Genomic DNA, 16,638 nt, shown 5'->3' on the forward strand with positions numbered 1-16,638 from the left:
TGATACTTTTTTCTGTATATTATTCCTGTTGAAGAGAAGTTACAAGGTAATTCTTTTGTCAGGAGATGTATCTAGATGGTTACTTCTGTGCATTCTTTTTAACAACTTTAGAATCCTTATGCATTGCCTAGAACTCTGGAGCTGCTTCAGAGCAGAGTGGCACAGCCGTGAGAAGAAAGTCATACAGTGTTAGCTTGTGCTTAGTAAAAATGGTATCAGAAGGCTCAGCAGTAGAAAATTTGTCACGTCGTAATTCTAGCTCCACTGCTGAGTCATCCAGTGACTTTGGTCTGTCTGTGGTATCTCCTCTCCTTCGTCAGCTTTGAGAAAGAAGTACCAGCAGGGGCGATGTGGCAGAGAATGCTGATATTAAGAGCCTACTTTGAAAATGCCTGTAAACAAAAAGATAGCGTTATGATGGCCTCACTATTAGTGATGGTCTTCTGTTGAACGGCAAAAAGAATGTTCCAGTTCTCCTGGCTTCAGTCTGACAGACTCTCCTGACTTTTTCGGAGCACGGTAGACACAGAAAACTTTTCCTGCTTTCCTGCCTGAGAATAAGGGTCCCACTGCATTCACATGTCAGGTTACGTCTTTCATGATGTCTGAATGACCTTCTAGCAGGCTATGCCGTGGAGAAAATAACTTGATTTAAGGACTTCAAAGTTCTTTTTATTCTTCTTCAATGTTTTCACTTGGTTTGGATATTAGCATTAAAACATTACTTAATAAATAGGAGTAGAAACTGGGACCACTAGTCTGTTTACAGGAGAGTCAGAGTTAGGACCCTCTGCCCGCCCCCCCACCCCTCCACCCCTCTGAGTTTGGTCCTGCTCCCTGAGCCAGAGCACCGCGCACTGACCGAAGTGTCCTTCCGCACAGGGCGCGGATGTGAACTGCACCCACGGCACGCTGAAGCCCCTGCACTGCGCCTGCATGGTGTCGGACGCCGACTGTGTGGAGCTGCTCCTGGAGAAGGGAGCCGAGGTAATGTTTCCAACACTGCCTGGCGCCTTAGTGGCTCACTAAACTCGAGCATCACGTTTTCTTAGAATTTGTCTCTTCTCCCATCTCTTCCTGCCTTCTAGCTCATGGTAACATTGGCATAGCCAATATTAAAGAAAAATGTAGTGGCAAATGTATAACATTATCCTAGAATTTCATTCCTTTGCCTTTCTTTGTTAAGTTGTTCATGGCTCCAGGAAGAGGGAGTTTTGTTTCCCCTTTCTCTCCTCAGCCTTTTTTTCTGGGGTTGTTTATACTTCTATTTAATCTTTTTATTGCCCTTTGATTCTCCAAGGGCTGTAAGTGCAGAGGGCCCTCATCTAAAAACCGTGTCAGACCTGCTATGAGACATGTAATTTTAATACCATCATCGCTGGAAGATACATATCATTTGGCAATCCCTTCCTCAGAACTGGGCTACTGATGCTATTTCTATATTCTATAACTATGTTGGCAGTTTTGGCTCTTGGAGAGCAGTCTTGAACATGCACATGCAGAGGCACTAATTTGAATCAGACATGATGCTATGAAGCTGGGGTGCAGGCCCCAAACACACCGGTGCATCTGCCTGCCACACAGCCGTGTCTTTCTCTGCTGTCATTCTGTGTTCCACAGCTTTCGTGAGGGGCCCTGAAATGAAAGCCCATGGTTAAAATCAGTGATGAAAGTAAAAGTATCTTGGGGTGGGGTGGGGGGGTTTAGCTCAGTTAAACTCAGTTAAATATTTCAGTTTTTCTTTATCATATTTTATGGGGTAAGTTAATATACTATATATAAATTTGGGTTTTGAAGTCTGCAGCCTTCAAAAACTATAGGTGATGCTGATTTTTAGCAAGCCAGCGGCTTTCCCAGAATTGGGGAATTTGTGCTCTTTGTTCCACACTTTTGTCCAAGTTTTTGCAAGAGGCTGACTTGGATTAACAAGCTGAGCTTCTCTGCATGGCGAGAGAGCACAGCAGAGCTCTGGCTCAGTACTTTTCAGTACGGTCGCCCTTAGCCACAGGATAGAGTGAGTCGGGATAAGGAAAATCATCCAAAATCTTTACTCAGGCTAGTATATTCAAGCTGCTTTCCAACAGATGCCTTTTAGAGTAGTTACACGGACTTAGACTTCATCTTCTCCTCCTTTAGCCCTTACTCTCTGGTAGAGATTCTAGCAAATAATAAATAAGAATAAAAAACTAAATACTGAAGAACACCTAAATAATGCAGGTCGGCCAGTCAGCACACCTGGTAGTGCTGGTGGTTTGGGGACAGTTCTTCTCCTGTTTGTCGCTAAGCTCCTATCCTCCTTCCTCCACCTCGATCACCAACCCCCCCCCCCCCCCCCCCCCCCCGCCACCACAGATTGCTTGTTGACCTTGTTCCAAACATCACAAAGCTAGTGGATAAACATGCAAGCTTCTTTGCCTGCCTGTCGTGCCCTCAATAGTCTACCTACTCTAATCTAGCTCCTCTCTCTCTACAGGTGAATGCCCTGGATGGTTACAACCGAACAGCCCTCCACTACGCAGCAGAGAAGGATGAGGCTTGTGTGGAGGTCTTGTTGGAGTATGGTGCAAACCCCAATGCACTGGATGGCAACCGAGACACCCCACTGCACTGGGCAGCCTTTAAGAACAATGCTGAATGTGTGCGGGCCCTCCTGGAGAGTGGGGCCTCTGTCAACGCCCTGGATTACAACAATGACACCCCGCTCAGCTGGGCTGCCATGAAGGGGAATCTGGAGAGCGTCAGCATCCTTCTTGATTATGGCGCGGAGGTCAGAGTCATCAACCTAAAAGGCCAGACACCCATCTCACGCCTGGTGGCTCTGCTCGTCAGGGGACTTGGAACTGAGAAAGAGGACTCTTGCTTTGAGCTCCTCCACAGAGCTGTTGGACACTTTGAATTAAGGAAAAATGGCACCATGCCACGAGAGGTGGCGAGAGACCAGCAGCTGTGTGAGAAACTGACTGTTCTCTGCTCAGCCCCGGGAACTCTAAAAACACTCTCTCGCTATGCCGTACGCCGCAGCCTGGGACTGCAGTATCTGCCAGATGCAGTGAAGGGCCTGCCCCTGCCCGCTTCTCTGAAGGAGTACCTGCTGCTTCTAGAGTAGCCTGGAGGAGATGCTTGCACCATCACGCAGGCAAACGCAGGCATGCAACTCGGGGTGAGGCTTTCCCCCACACTAGTATCTCTTTGTCTTGGAAAACAGGAAAAACAGCTGTTCCTGTTGTGTGGTTTATATATTGAGGCAATGTGTCACAACGGTACCTTCCACACCATCTCCTCTCCCCAAAGCAATCAGCCAACCAAACAAAAAAGTCTTTCACTTCTGTTTTCTGTTTACTTGACTTTTTATATCGCACCCCACAGAAATGAGGTTCCCCCCACCCCTCCCCTTTAGGGAAAAAGTCGGCAGTGCAACCTGATTTCTCTAGGAAGATGGAAGTACAAAGTACTTAAAGAATGCATGTTTGGTTTTTCTTTGGGGACTTTGGAAGTAAGTTTGGATTAACACTTTGGAAGAATCCTCTAGAAGCATTTTAATTGAACTGTGAGAAGTTGGAGAAAAAGCCAGCTAACATTGTGGCCCAAAGATGAACGTACTACAGCCTCAAAGAGGGTGCAGATTGAGAACGGGGCTGGATGGTCCCCCCAGAGTGCCACACCACGGGGCATTCAGAAGGGCCTGGCCCCCTTTCTCACAATGAAAAGGGAAAAAAAAGAAATGAGGCAAAGAGGTCTTTGCCTCTTTTCTATAGTTGTGCCCAAGGATTCCAGTAATTCAGCAATATTATTTTAGAAAGATTGTCTTGCTGCTTTCCACACGGTAGGAGAGACAGCGGGTTCTAAGCAGTCCTAAGTACTTTCTTCTAGTGCAGTTCCTCCTCTTCCGGAAAGCCAGTTTGCTCTAATGGCTTGTCAGGCATTTCCTGCGCCAGACGAAGGGGTGTGCTCTGGCCGGGAGGAGCTGGGCTGGCCTTTCCCGTGGGTCTTCCTCGTCCCCCAGATGAAGCTCACTCTAAGGGCTGGGGGTTACTTTCAGGTGTTTCAGAATATTTGCTCTTCACTGATCTGTACAGGACACTGGTGGAGGGAATGGAGTTGGGGGCTGGGGAAAGAGCATCATAAGAGCTTTTCTGAGATGGCCGCCTACCCCAAAAAAGATGTTTTAGTGAACAATGTTTAGTCGACAATACGCAATGTTTAGTCGACAATACGCATTTTCATGTTCCTAAACTAGATCAAGTTATCATTGATCTTCAATGACCTGTATGCAAATTTGAAAAACTAAAAAAAAAGTCAATTGGGAACTACAAGTAAACAATCTGCCAGCATAGCCAATTTAAAGAAGTGTACCTGCTTTTGCCCTTTTGCTATTGGTGTTTTTGCTTACTTAAAAAAAAAATAAACAATTCTAAAAGCAACTCTGGCAATTTCTCCTGTTCCTACTTTCTGCACGTTATTTAAACACCCTGAGCTCCAGTGCCCTCCTCTCCAAAATGGGGCTGCCACCACCCCGCTCACAGGCTGTTTGAGGACTCACTGACAACAGTGCTTGATATGTATCATTAATTCCTATACAAAGAGCATTTGGCTGCTCTAATGCTGGCCTCTGACCAGCCTTCTCGGTCACTACACTTAGATTGTTTTTAGGGTATAGCAGTAATACTTCGAACAGCCAGTGAAAGTGATGTACTAGAGACAGTCCCTTCTCCCACCCCTTGTAAGCCTGAACCTTCTTCCTGCTCCATCAAGCAAGCGAGGAAATGGTGCGCTGGGAGGACTATGCACCTGTGCGAGCCGGGACCTGGTTATTGGCGCTGGAGTTCAAGCCCGGCATTGGCAGGGCACCATGCTGACCCTTTGGGGCGTGATTTGTAGCTCCAGTCCTGAAGGCCAGCAGCATCACTGGAGCACTTGGCTAATAAGGAGGTAGAAGTTACTGTTATGGAACAGAGAAATTAAGCTGAATAAGAACTGACATCTTTCCAAAACAGTGTTTCAACCAAACCAGGTTCCAGACTGGGTGTCTCAATTTCCCAAGTTTCCTAAATGTGTACTTCTCCCCACAGACGGCATCTGGCTCTCATCCAGGAAGGAGGATTTGGGGCAATCAGTGGAGGAGGAGAGATCATGTTGGAAAAAAGCAACTCTGGGTAATGGGTGTATGGGGTACATGATCAACAGGTGAAATACGACTCTGGCTTAAGGGAGCCCGGAGCACGGTACTGGTGCTGAGGACACAGGGGCGACCTGTGCGGGATGAGGGTGAAGACTAGCGTCCTATGTTCTGGGACCCTGTGTACACAGCCCAGAGACGGCGCAGGAGTCCATGGGCGACCGCACAGGCTGCACCTTCCCAGTGTTCTGTCTGGGCGGAGTCTGGTCGCACTACGTTCTACTTGTGAAGGTCATAACAGGAGATCCATGAGCACAGTGACCAGTTGGCATTTATTAGTGTAGTTATTGTTTGTCACTGTAGCAGAAGTAGTAGAGGAACTAGGACTTTGTTATCACAAAGAAATAAATAAAGCTTATTTTTAGGAAAGTTCTAACCGAGTAACTGAAATCTAGCAGTGGCACTAGATGAGCCCAGCTTTGTGTGATGAATGAAGCTGGGGTAGAAATCACGATAAATTCTACCTAAAACAAGCTTTCACTCGTCGCCCCCTAGCCAGAGCTGACCTTGGCTGCAGTTACAAAGTAGAAGGAAACCTAATGAAAAATGAACTAGAACACTTGAGAACATATGGACGTGTGGATCTGCCAGGGATGAGCTGACCGTGAGGAGACCACCCGTTCCCCTCACCCCAAAGACGTCTAGACAGGAGCTTCTCCGGACCGCTTCCGGCTGATGTGCTCCAGGTGAGCGTGCTCCGAGGTATCCAGGTCGATCTCATATTTGGCTAGGATTTTGAGGATGGGCCTCAGCTTCAGCCACCACTGTTCCTTGGGGATGCGGTGCCTACAGGGAAATGAGGTGGATGATTTAATCTTTCAGGAGCGCAATCAACTTCTACCAAGGGGTTACGGGGAGACGGTGAGCAAAAGAGCCTGGATTTAGGGCACAGGCATCAGATCTTAAGTAGGTCCGACTACAGGTGTTACTCCTAAAAGAAGGACTGAAGACAGTGAGCAGATTGGAGACCTTGACGTTACCAGGGAGGGAACCGCTCCAGGAAGTAGATGTACTCACTCAAAATCGGTCTGTTCCTTCAGCTCCGTCACTGGCTGAAAGACCAGGGACCTCTTACGCATGCCTAGAACGCAGCCCGAGTCTGGAGTGTTGGCAAAGATCCGCCCTGCAAGAAGGGACGGGTTGGTCAGGTTTCACACTGGGGACCCAGCCTCCAGGGAGGGGCTGCTCCCTCTTGCCCTGCCCCACCTACCATTACGGTAGCTCTCTTTGATTTTCTCCGTCATCCAGTTCATAGCCTTGGCGCCCATCTTAGTGGCAAAATTCCTGTCAAACGGAGTTGGGCTCCCACCCTAGAGAAAGAATCATAGAAATTACAGAGGGCAGGACTCTAAGTAGCAGGGGTATCTGATAACTGAAGAGAAAAAGGAAAGAATGGACCCCAGGTTTGTAGCCAGAAACAGGAATCCAGAAATCTAATTATGAAATTCTAAAATGGCCCCGGGACCCGGGGGGCACTGGCCCGGCCTATCTGACCACTTGTCAGGTGGACAGGTTACTGGTGAGCCGAAGGGGTGACTGGTCTCACAATGGTCTCTTCCAGCTCCCCGGCGGCCAGATCCGATTCATGTGCTTCTGGTCCTACTGTCCTCCCGGTCACTTCCCCACCCCTCTTCGACCTGGCCGCTTTTGTCAGTCCTCACCATCAAGGACATCCACGTGTTCCTTGTGGCCCCATCTGGATGCCCTCGGTGTTACAGGGTGCAGCCAAGAGGGGGGGACCCCAAATGGGCATTTGAAATGCGGTCCAGAACTTAAGGTATCCAGGAGATTTTAAGATGTCTCCATCCCCCACCCCAGGGTGTGGGTTGGGGGAAGGGACAAATGGAGCAGGGCCATTGAGAGCTGTTTAGCATAGCAACAGCCTTGCAGCTAAACTATGGCGTGGTCGTTTGGCATATCTATAACCTTTGACTGGTTGCATAGATATGTTAAGTAGCTGTGATCAGCTCTAAGCCAGGGGAATAGAAGTAACTTCCCCACCCAGATGTAACTGGGGGGGGCGGGTCCCTTGAGTTACAGCACCTGCGTGGGAGCTCAGAGAGGATTGGCTCCAGGACATGGGGCCACGCCTGCCCAGACTCATGATGGCAGCCCAGTAAGGCTGGAAGGACACAAGTTCTGGCATGTGAAGCCGAGTGTGGGAGGAGTCGGAAATGAGGCTGCAGAGGAAGATTGGCCTCGGGGATTTAAAACCCAGATTTGGCGGCCATTGAGAAGAGAACCATGCACAGCCCTGGGAGGAGGAACCACACGGACTTGATGGAGTGGAGACTCCTGCAGCCCTGAGAGAGGAGAGAACCATGCGCAGCCCTGAGGAGAGAACCACACGTCTTTAGCAGAGTGGAGACTCCCGCATCCCAGAGAGAGGGAACCACGCGGCCTGGCAGAGTGGGGACCCCCACAGCTTTAGAAGGGGGAACCACCACCTGGTTTTAGCAGAGATCCCGGCGACTCAGCCGAGGGTGCCGGGAACCCAGGGAGGTCTCCCAGTCGAGATGGAGTACTAACTGGGAAGAACCAGAGGACTGCCTGAGCCATGGACTTCTATTTCCTTTCCTGAGATACAGTACTCTGGACTGGGCAAAGGGGGAAGGAAGGACTGTGTGTTTATGGGTGTTTTTAGGGACTTTAGGATTTTTTTTTGATAAAGACATTAGGTCACTACTTTACGTTAGTATAGCATTAAATAAACATTTCCTTTCCTTTTCATGAATCTCTGGCATTGAGAGACGTCTTTCCTAGGGCGGCGGACATAACGGACCCGGGGCCTTCTTTCAATAATACTATATCATCCCAGGCCCCCCCTTGTTGTGTTCTGTAACATCGGTAGCACCTCAGAGTAATATAAAACATGTAGATTTTCCCCCCAGAACTAAGACAAAGTAGATGGGTAAGTGGGAAGAAGAAACAGGAAAGAGGTCTTCATACTTTAATAAAGTACCTCCTCCTGCAGGGACCAATAAGCTCATTCAAATTGAGATACTGGAAACCTGTTTGTGGGCAGAGATCAAAGGTCAATGCCTAAGGAGCATCAGCTGGGGACATACGGGGTGCAGAGGCCGCAGACCACTAGTACGATCAGTGAGCGAGGCCTATCTTGGGCAGGGGTTGCGTGTGGGGAGTGGACGTGGGTGGTGGAAAGGAATTCTTTTTTTTTTTATCTAGGTATGCCTTTATTTTTATTTTATTTTATTTTTATATTTTAATCATTGTTTAAGTACAGTTTTCTCCCTTTTACTCCCAATCCAGCCCACCCACCCATCCCTCCCCACTTCCCTCCCATTGCCATCCCCCCTAGTTTTTGTCCCTGTGTCCTTTAAATTTGTTCCTGTAAACCCTTCCCATTCTCCCCTGAAATTCCCTCTTCTCTCCCCTCCGGTCACTGTCAGCCTGTCCTCTATTTCAGTGTCTTTGGTTATATGGAAAGGAATTCTTTTCCCTTGAAACCCAGGCAGCGGGGACAGAGCCCGAGAGCAGCAGGTGCCTGCGCTTGTTCCACAGGTTCCATGTGAAACAGGACGTTGGGAAGAGCAATGGACGAGGCTCATCCCAGCTCTCATCCAAGCTTAACGAATGGCCCCGAAACAAGTGATTCTCCTCTCTGGGCCTCATTTCCTTCATTGCAGTCGGTGGTTCTCAACTGGAGACACTGTTGCCTTCCAGGGGGACATTGGCAATGTCTCGAGACCTGTGTAACTTGTTACTCCTTGGAGTGGAGGTGCTACTGGCATCTCCTGGGTACAGTCCAGGGATGTTGCTAAATTATGTTGCCAGGCACAGAACAGCCACCGTGACAGAGAATTACCCTGCTCCGAATGGCAACGGTGCCGAGGTTGAGAAACCCTGCCCTAAACGAGGAGGACGGGCCACACAATCTCTAAGGCCATCTCCAGGGTGAACACGTCCCGGTTCTGTGACATAAGACTGGAGGCTCAGGCGCTCTGGCGGCACCGGGAGCCTCCAGCACATGAGAGGCCGGTGGGAGCCACAGTGGCTGGTGGGGGACATGGCTGTCTGGTGCAGGGCGTGACTGGGGTGTCTCCTACCTGCTGCATGTGGCCGAGCACGTTCTTCCTGCTGTCGAAGATGCCCTTGCCCTCCTCAGAGTACAGGTTGAAAATGAAGTCAGTGGTGTAGTTCTCGTTGCACTTCTCATTCCTGCCAGGGAGAGGCCAGAAGCCCGTGACTTCAGTTGTTTCCCCACCCCGCCCCCACTCCGAGTCTGCCTTTGTGGCTCCGTCCTGCCCTTTTTTCTCCTCCCGTGGTTCAGGTTCTCTCCCTTTGCATCTACAGATTCCCCAGGGCCCCAACCATGGACCCATTCTGTGGGCTGGGGCCAAAGCCTGGCTATTTTCTCTCTTCACTTAGGAACAAGCCGTGGATGAGGTACCTTAACACCAAGCCCCTCTTCACAGTTGTTTTCATCTTTTGCACCAGATGTTCAACATTCGCCTACAAATGAAACAATAAATCCTAAGCCTGGTTGGGGGTGGACAGGGTCTGGCAAGTGCCACGACCTCTTTTCCCCCACGGACCTCTCCCCAAGAAGGAAGGACACAGGAGAGAGCTGTTGGCACTCCTGAGCCTGAAGCGTGCCTGATCGCTTTACGAAGTTCAGTGCAGACTGGAATTTAAATGAGGACTCCACATGAGACAGGCAGAAGTGTAAGAAGGAAAGTTGGAGACAGCTGTGGGGACTGTCGGTTTTCAGCCCCCTCCCACCTCCACTTCAATTTCCCTTTCTAGGGGTCTCTGCTTCCCTTGGAGGATGGACTCTGCTCTCCCGCATGGTCGGTCCTTAAGGGAGCTGCTCGTTTGTACAGGGGTGATTCTCCCGGGAGGAACCAGTTCCTTCCTAGGGCTTGGAGTTGCAGATAAGAGAGAAAGAGCCCTGCCCCCCACTGCCGGCAGGAGCTGGCTGGGCTCTTGGATCAGGGAGCCTGCCGCCCCCTCTGCAGTGTGGCTCTTCTTTCCTCCATGAACTGGGATCTTGGGAAGTAAGGATCACACTGTCCCTCTGTGACACAGGAGTCAGGGCCTAACCCCGTTGGTGAAAGGGTATCGCCTCCTCAAACATGGAGTGAGAAGAGTCTGCTTTGGTAGCAAGGGAACTTGGGAAGGGCGGTGTGATGTAGTGGAAAGATCACCAACTTTCTCAATCAGTTAGGAGTTTAGAAAAGTGTTTAACCTCTGTAAACCTTTCTCATCTGTAACATGGGGACAGGATCTCCCTTTCGTATCTGTTGTGAAGATAAAATGAAAACCACACACAAAGGGCTGAGCAGCACAAATGCTCCAACTACAGACGCGGTGGTCATGGACGTGAGGTTACACTAGGGGGCGCCTGCTCGGTGCTCTTCGCGGTCTCCTCCCCGGGCTCCACAGACCAATCAGCTCTGTCCTGGTCTTGAGCTCTCGCAGCTCAGGCAGCCCTGGGACAGTGGGGGCAGACTGGGGCAGGGAAAGGAAGGCTACCTTGCAGGCTCTGGGTGGCTGCCTACCTGCAGATCTCGAATGGTGAAGGGCTCCTCAAAAATGTAGGCAGCATCGGCCCCAGCTGCCAGCCCCGCCATGGTGGCCAGGTAGCCGCAGTAGCCGCCCATGGTTTCAATGATGAACACCCGCCGCTTGGTGCCTGCTGCCGACTGCTTGATGCGGTCACAGGTCTGCAAAGACAAAGGGTCATAAGAAGTCAGGGTCAGGGGTCTGATTCTTGTCACTTCTGTGGCCCTTGTCATAACCCAGCTCTGGAGCTACCTCCTCCCCAGGCCAGCAGGGCTCCTGCGCCCCAGGCTCTTGCCTTCAGGAGCGGCAGGCACCTGTGCCAAGCGCGCTGCAGACACTGTCTCCTGGGAGGAGGGTGGACCTACGCTTCCTGCTGCTCAGAGCACAGAGCTTAGGTTGTGTGGCCTCAGGAGGGAAAGACACATTTGGCAGGCAGGGTCCTGATGCATTTCTCGGTTAGCAGACAGACACACTAGGTGAGGAGAATAAACACCACGTGTGTGGTGAAATACAGTCTGTGCAAATGCCTGGACCCAGAGAAGCATTTTTCAAACATTGCCACCTGGCACAGAAACTTAAACCTTATTTCCCATGACTGGACTCAGCCCAGGGCTTAGCACCCCAGTTGGAGGGACGGCGGCAGTGGGGGCTCTCACCGTGCAGATCGTGTTGAGTGCCGTGTCAGCCCCCACGCTGAAGTCCGAGCCCGGGACGTTGTTGGAGACCGTAGCAGGAATGACCACAAATGGGATGCAGAGCTCGTCGTACTGCTTCCTGCCCTCCATCAGCTCCAGGCCCCCTGTGTAAGCCTGAGGAGAGAGCCGCAGGGGCCGGAGTGAGGGGAGACGGGGAGGTGGGAGGGCAGGAGGGAGAGGAGGCGATGGCAGTGCACTCACCTCGAAGCCCCCGATGATGACAAGGCCCTGAATGTTGAACTTAGTGATGTTGGCACTGATCTGTTCTAAGTTCTTCTTGGGCAGAGTCCTAATTAATTGAGGGGAGGATGGAGTGGGGGTGGGCAGGGGAGATAATGAAATTTGGGGAAGAGACAGTAAAATTGAGGGAGAGAAAAGTCAGAGTCAGAGGACGCTTTACTTATAATGCCTTGATTTGTGCCCCTTCCTGACCCACCCTGACCAGTGACTCTCCCCGGGGCTCTGAACTGCCAGAGCTGCTGAGAGACGTCGCACGGGCCTGTCTGCCCTTAGCAAAGTGACTGGGAACTTGGGGAGCCCAAGTCCCAGACAACAGCTGCGGTTCCGGCAGACGCTGACCTGATGAACTGACGCCCACCTTCCAAGGGATGGCTTTAAGGGGTAGCTAGGAGGGGGTGCTCCTGTGGTGCCACTGACCTTTTAGTCCCAAGTTTAGAACCGCCTTGGCCAATCCAGCCCCCCACGTAGCTCCAGCCAGCTTCCTCGATCTGCAGGCAAGGGTCACACAGGTCTGCATTATGGACCGACATCACCGGAGCCCTGGGCCCACCCAGATACCCCTCTTGGGAGGACGGGCACCAGGGACTGGTTTTTCCCCACCCCTGGGGCATCGCCCACCCGCACTGCTCACTCACGAACAGCGAGTGCCTGCTTGTGTCCAGCACTGTGCTGAGCTTTGGGACAGAGAACTAAGTGGGACGTGTGGCTTGCACAGGGCTCACTGCCTGTTCCTACTGTTGTGAATTTAAATATCTACTTCTGCTCCAATCCCGGGAAAGATAGTGGGGGACAAGGGGAGAAGAGAACAGACAGCTCACCCCTGCTACATGTATCTCCCCAGGGCCGCTCCTTGGCCCCAGAATATCACCCCTTTCCCTTCAGTCCCCGTACCTGACCCTTGGCCAGGCCCTCGAAGCCGTCATGCACAACCAGGACGCGGTTGCCCTGGATAAGGCCAATTCTCACGGTGGAGCGGACGGCAGCATTCATGCCTGCTGCTGGGGCCCCCACATTCATCACGGCCACTGTGTGCAAGCCAGTCTGTGGAGAAGGGCGCCACCAGGGAGCAGGAGGGAGAGGGGGACAGGTCAGTAAAGGGGCTTGATCGGGACATCTGCCTAACAACACGCGCCCCTCTCTCAGGGGACACCCGCACAGCCTGCTCCCTCCTACTGTGGAAGCAAATTCTTGATTACAAGTCAATAAATAAACTGCTATCCCTGATCCCCAATGTCATCACACAATGACTAAGACAGCTTCCAAAGCATCAGTTCCCCAAGTGAGATCCTTGGACCATTTGCATCAGAATGCACCTAGGGAGCTTGTTAAATCTGCATCTTCCTGGGCCCCGCCCCAGCTCTGGGGAAATGACCTAGGACTCGGCACACCCAGCCCAATGATTCTGATGTGCACTAAATATAGGAACAGTACTCCAGCGGGAGAGGTGGCTTCAACACACTCAGTGGGACTATTCCCAGATATTGCCCAGAGAATACATAGTACACTGGCCACTTTCCCACTCCTTGCATGCCATCCTGTCGGCCCTGAACTGGAGATGAGTCTTGGGTTAGAGATATCCAGGGCACACTGAGAATGCGCGGCTGGCACCTGAATGGCTGGGAGAAAGTTACGTTATCAGGGTCAAGAACTCAGCATGGAAGGTGAGAGTAGGGCAAAGGAGCTGGCCAGGATGTAGGTAGTAGGAACTGGGGGAAGCACTTCATAAAGGGAGACTGGAGGCGGAGGCGGGGAGGGCCAAGGAGGGAGAGCAACTTGCCAGCACCTTAGATACTGGGGGTCGGACGTGAGCCAGAAGCTTGTATACCTCCCAGTTGTTCATGAAGCTCCTGTAAAAAGTGTGGAGAGAGGGGCGCTTCTTCAGTCCACTCCCCAGGCCAGCAGCCAATGGGATCTAGTCTGAAGTTTTGCTCCCAACATGAAATCCCACAGGGCCAGCCTCTAAGGACATAAGTGGGGCAAGAGCAGGGACTGCAAAGCGGGCACCAGTTCGTCAGCCACTCCTGAACGCTCTTCCCCCAGGCCCTGCACGAGAGGCTGCCGTGCCTGGAGAAGTGCCCGATCTAGCTGGGGTGCGCAGACAGAAGCAACAGTTACAAAAGGCCCATCTCCAGGGGCATCCTTGGGGTGTACTGAGCCTCCTGGTCACCTCACAACTAGTTCTCTTGGGGAAGAAAGTGTGTAGAGACAATAAGAGGAAGAGGCAGAAGCTCCTGTTTGGGGCAGAAGCTCTGTGACTTGGCTTCATGCGGCATCTCACTGCCGTGGTGCACGAGCTTCCGGGCATTCCCTCACCGGCCTCGCAGTTTCATGGCCTCATCGAACTTCTTCTCATTCATGGCTGTGGTCACGTCTTTGGTCTGAGGGAGAAGCACGGCAACAATCACGAGTGCTGGGCAGGTTCTGCACAGCTGGACTCCCCCCCACCCAGGGAGACCCGGCTCATCTCTGGGCTTGTGACGGATCCTGCCCACCCTCCACCCCACCTTTTCTGTGCCCCTCAAACTTTCACAGAACTATTTCTGTTTTTCCCTTATTTTCTGAGTGATGAACAGCAACAGAAGGCGAATTCAATGCTCTATTGTTAGAATGTGGGCAGAGTGGAGCGGTGCTCAGATAAAATAGCACCTTCCTCCACCTCACACCCAAGGCCCAGCCTCAAGGTAGCCTCCAAACTCGCGAGTGCCCGAAGACGCCGCGGACAACCCAGTGAGGGAGCTGCAAGCACGGTGGGAGCCTGTCTGGGCTGCAGGCCACCGGGACTCCCAAGCCTCAGAGAGAAGCGGGCTTGGGGTACGGGGCCAGCCCTGAGCCTTCAGGCCAGACGCCCTGGCGCTCGGCCCTGGTGTTCGCCCTGTGGGGTCAGCGTGATTCTTCTTGGAGAGCCACTGCGTCCCCTGAGCCCCCAGCAGTCTCCGGCTCTGTGCCAGACCCGTCACATGTCTCCTCTCAGGTCCTCGTGACAGCCCTCACTGTGAGTGTGAGTGCCTTGTGCTGGTTCAGAGAAACCCGCTCAGGGTAGAGATCAGAGCAAAATACCAGCTATCCAGCCAGACCTTAATATTACCCTGCCTTTAAGAATGTTTGGAGAGAGATGGCATTTCTCTTCTAACCAAGACATGAGAAGAGGGTTTAAGGTTGGATATCATGAGAGAATGGGTCTCTTCACTAGGCAAGGTGTGGAGGCTCCCATCTTCCTTAGGAACATTTCATGGATGGGAAACTGAGGCTTAGTTAGAGAGGTTACAGCTGCTCCACAAAGCCCATGTGTTCTTCCCTTATATGCCTCCTGCTCCACCGTGCTTGCTGCCTTTCCCTCTGCTCTGTCCCAGCGGCCTCAGAGGTTCGTCTCTGTCCCTATAAGCTCCAGCTCAGAGACATTTGGAGCTGTTACGAAGGGACAATGGGTCAGTACTCACCACCTGGACACACTCCATGAGAGGCAGGCGCACAGCCTGGTTGCCAGAGAGGCTCACCACACAGGCCGGGGTGTCGGGGGTCCCCTCCAGTAGTGCCATCACGGCTTCCACGCCCATCCTGCTGCCCTGCAGGAAGCCCAGCAGCAAAGACAGTCTGGTCCAGGCCTCCCCATCTCGGCCCCGCCTGGGGAACCAGGCGCTCAGAGCCCTTTGCCACTCACAGGGGGAGTTCCACATTTAAGGACTGTAGCCAAGAACTTACTGGCTCCACCTCTCTACCCAGGTTTCACCTAAAGCTCCATGACTCTCCAACCTCCAACCTCTTGCCGTAGAACCCCAAGGATTCTACCTGATCCCAGCAAAACACATCAATTCTGGTAGTCAAGGGGATCAGTGAGGCTTAATAATAGTCTCTTCTTACTGATAAAACAAGGAAGAATGTCGCCCGTCTCTTCCAATGAAAGGAGGATGAGAGGGTTCAAACTGTGTGTCTGAGGTGAGATCTTAACAACTTCACTAATGCTCAGAGCTGTGACACCAGACCTCACCACTGGGGGAGCATACAGTTTCCGGTCATTTGTGGCAACACAAGAGAGCTCCTGAGGGTATGGACTGGGTGGAGGCCGCCGCAGCCCAGAGGTCTAAGCCCCTGTGCTGGTGAAGTCCTGTGGGGGAAGGAGGGGCTCCAAGCCCCATGACTCACCAGGATCCGGTCAAAGGCTGACGGCGTCCCGCCCCGCTGCACGTGACCCAGGACAGTGACCCGAGTGTCATATCCCAGACGCTTTACCACAAGCTGAAGAGACACCAAGAGAGGAACAGAGGACAGACAGTCAAGAGGGAAAACAGAGACGTAAAGATGGGCAACTTAGCCTCTTATCTTGTGAGGAATCCTGGGTGGGAGGAAATCGGGCAGGACCCTGGGAGAGGGTGTGCGGAAGGACCAAGGGAAGACCCAGAAATCCCCAGGGAAGGGGCCGGGCTGAGCAAGGTGCTCAAGACCTCTCTGACTTCACACTAACATTCTTGACGTCTTCAGAGGTGATCGGCTTCCCGTTCTTGTCAATCGCCCCCTCGGCCACAATGATGATGTTGAGCCGAGAGCCGCGGGTCCTTGTCTGGTCAAGCAGGCAAAGAGGAAAACCGTCAGTGGAATGAACTGATGGAGGGGAAATGCATCATCGGTGAAACCGGGTGAGAGACTTTGATTTTTTTAAGTGCAAGGAAAAAGTGCCAGTACCTCGCTGAGCCGGCGACAAAGGTGTTCCTCCCAGTCATCATCTGGTGGACATTCAGGGATAAAGACCCAGTCAGCACCACAGGAGAGAGAGGTGACAAGGGCCAGGTATCTGAGATGAGAACCAGAAGCATCACGTTAGTAGCTACACTCCACCAATAGACTCACCAGGGTCCAACAAGTTTGCCAGTCCCACAGGCGGTGAGAGGACCAAGGGTCTTCAGTTTCTTTCTTGGGGTGAGAGTAAGAGCACCCTCGAGACAGCTTCTCAAGGAGGGTCCAGCCCTGAAGAGCACTTTCTATTCGTGCTCACTTCCCACAGTGGCT

The 16,638-nt window shown here is 52.0% G+C and overlaps 2 protein-coding genes across 6 annotated transcripts in view; one reads left to right on the forward strand and one right to left on the reverse strand.

The window, feature by feature from the left end:
* The window catches only part of ASB8 (ankyrin repeat and SOCS box containing 8), a 36,959-nt gene extending 32,664 nt beyond the window's left edge, over positions 1 to 4,295 (forward strand). For all 4 annotated transcript variants that reach the window (XM_028531750.1, XM_036019118.1, XM_028531751.2 and 1 more), the window contains 2 exons: positions 883 to 987; positions 2,474 to 4,295. In XM_028531750.1, the coding sequence (XP_028387551.1) occupies positions 883 to 987; positions 2,474 to 3,106 (738 nt within the window). In that variant the 3' untranslated portion in view covers positions 3,107 to 4,295. The remainder of the gene's footprint in view (positions 1 to 882; positions 988 to 2,473) is intronic.
* PFKM (phosphofructokinase, muscle) overlaps positions 4,135 to 16,638 on the reverse strand; it is a 39,082-nt gene continuing 26,578 nt past the window's right edge. The window contains exons 8-23 of one of the 2 annotated variants that reach the window (XM_028531746.2): positions 16,315 to 16,423; positions 16,097 to 16,192; positions 15,778 to 15,870; positions 15,075 to 15,200; positions 13,951 to 14,015; positions 13,421 to 13,484; positions 12,529 to 12,678; positions 12,055 to 12,125; positions 11,599 to 11,686; positions 11,359 to 11,511; positions 10,699 to 10,863; positions 9,588 to 9,649; positions 9,244 to 9,355; positions 6,387 to 6,486; positions 6,194 to 6,299; positions 4,135 to 5,962 (exon numbers count right to left, since the gene is read on the reverse strand). In XM_028531746.2, the coding sequence (XP_028387547.1) occupies positions 5,818 to 5,962; positions 6,194 to 6,299; positions 6,387 to 6,486; positions 9,244 to 9,355; positions 9,588 to 9,649; positions 10,699 to 10,863; positions 11,359 to 11,511; positions 11,599 to 11,686; positions 12,055 to 12,125; positions 12,529 to 12,678; positions 13,421 to 13,484; positions 13,951 to 14,015; positions 15,075 to 15,200; positions 15,778 to 15,870; positions 16,097 to 16,192; positions 16,315 to 16,423 (1,705 nt within the window). In that variant the 3' untranslated portion in view covers positions 4,135 to 5,817. The remainder of the gene's footprint in view (positions 5,963 to 6,193; positions 6,300 to 6,386; positions 6,487 to 9,243; positions 9,356 to 9,587; positions 9,650 to 10,698; positions 10,864 to 11,358; positions 11,512 to 11,598; positions 11,687 to 12,054; positions 12,126 to 12,528; positions 12,679 to 13,420; positions 13,485 to 13,950; positions 14,016 to 15,074; positions 15,201 to 15,777; positions 15,871 to 16,096; positions 16,193 to 16,314; positions 16,424 to 16,638) is intronic. The other variant, XM_028531745.2, reaches the window with a different exon arrangement.

Source organism: Phyllostomus discolor, chromosome 2 (assembly GCF_004126475.2).
Source record: "Phyllostomus discolor isolate MPI-MPIP mPhyDis1 chromosome 2, mPhyDis1.pri.v3, whole genome shotgun sequence".
NCBI lineage: Eukaryota > Metazoa > Chordata > Mammalia > Chiroptera > Phyllostomidae > Phyllostomus > Phyllostomus discolor.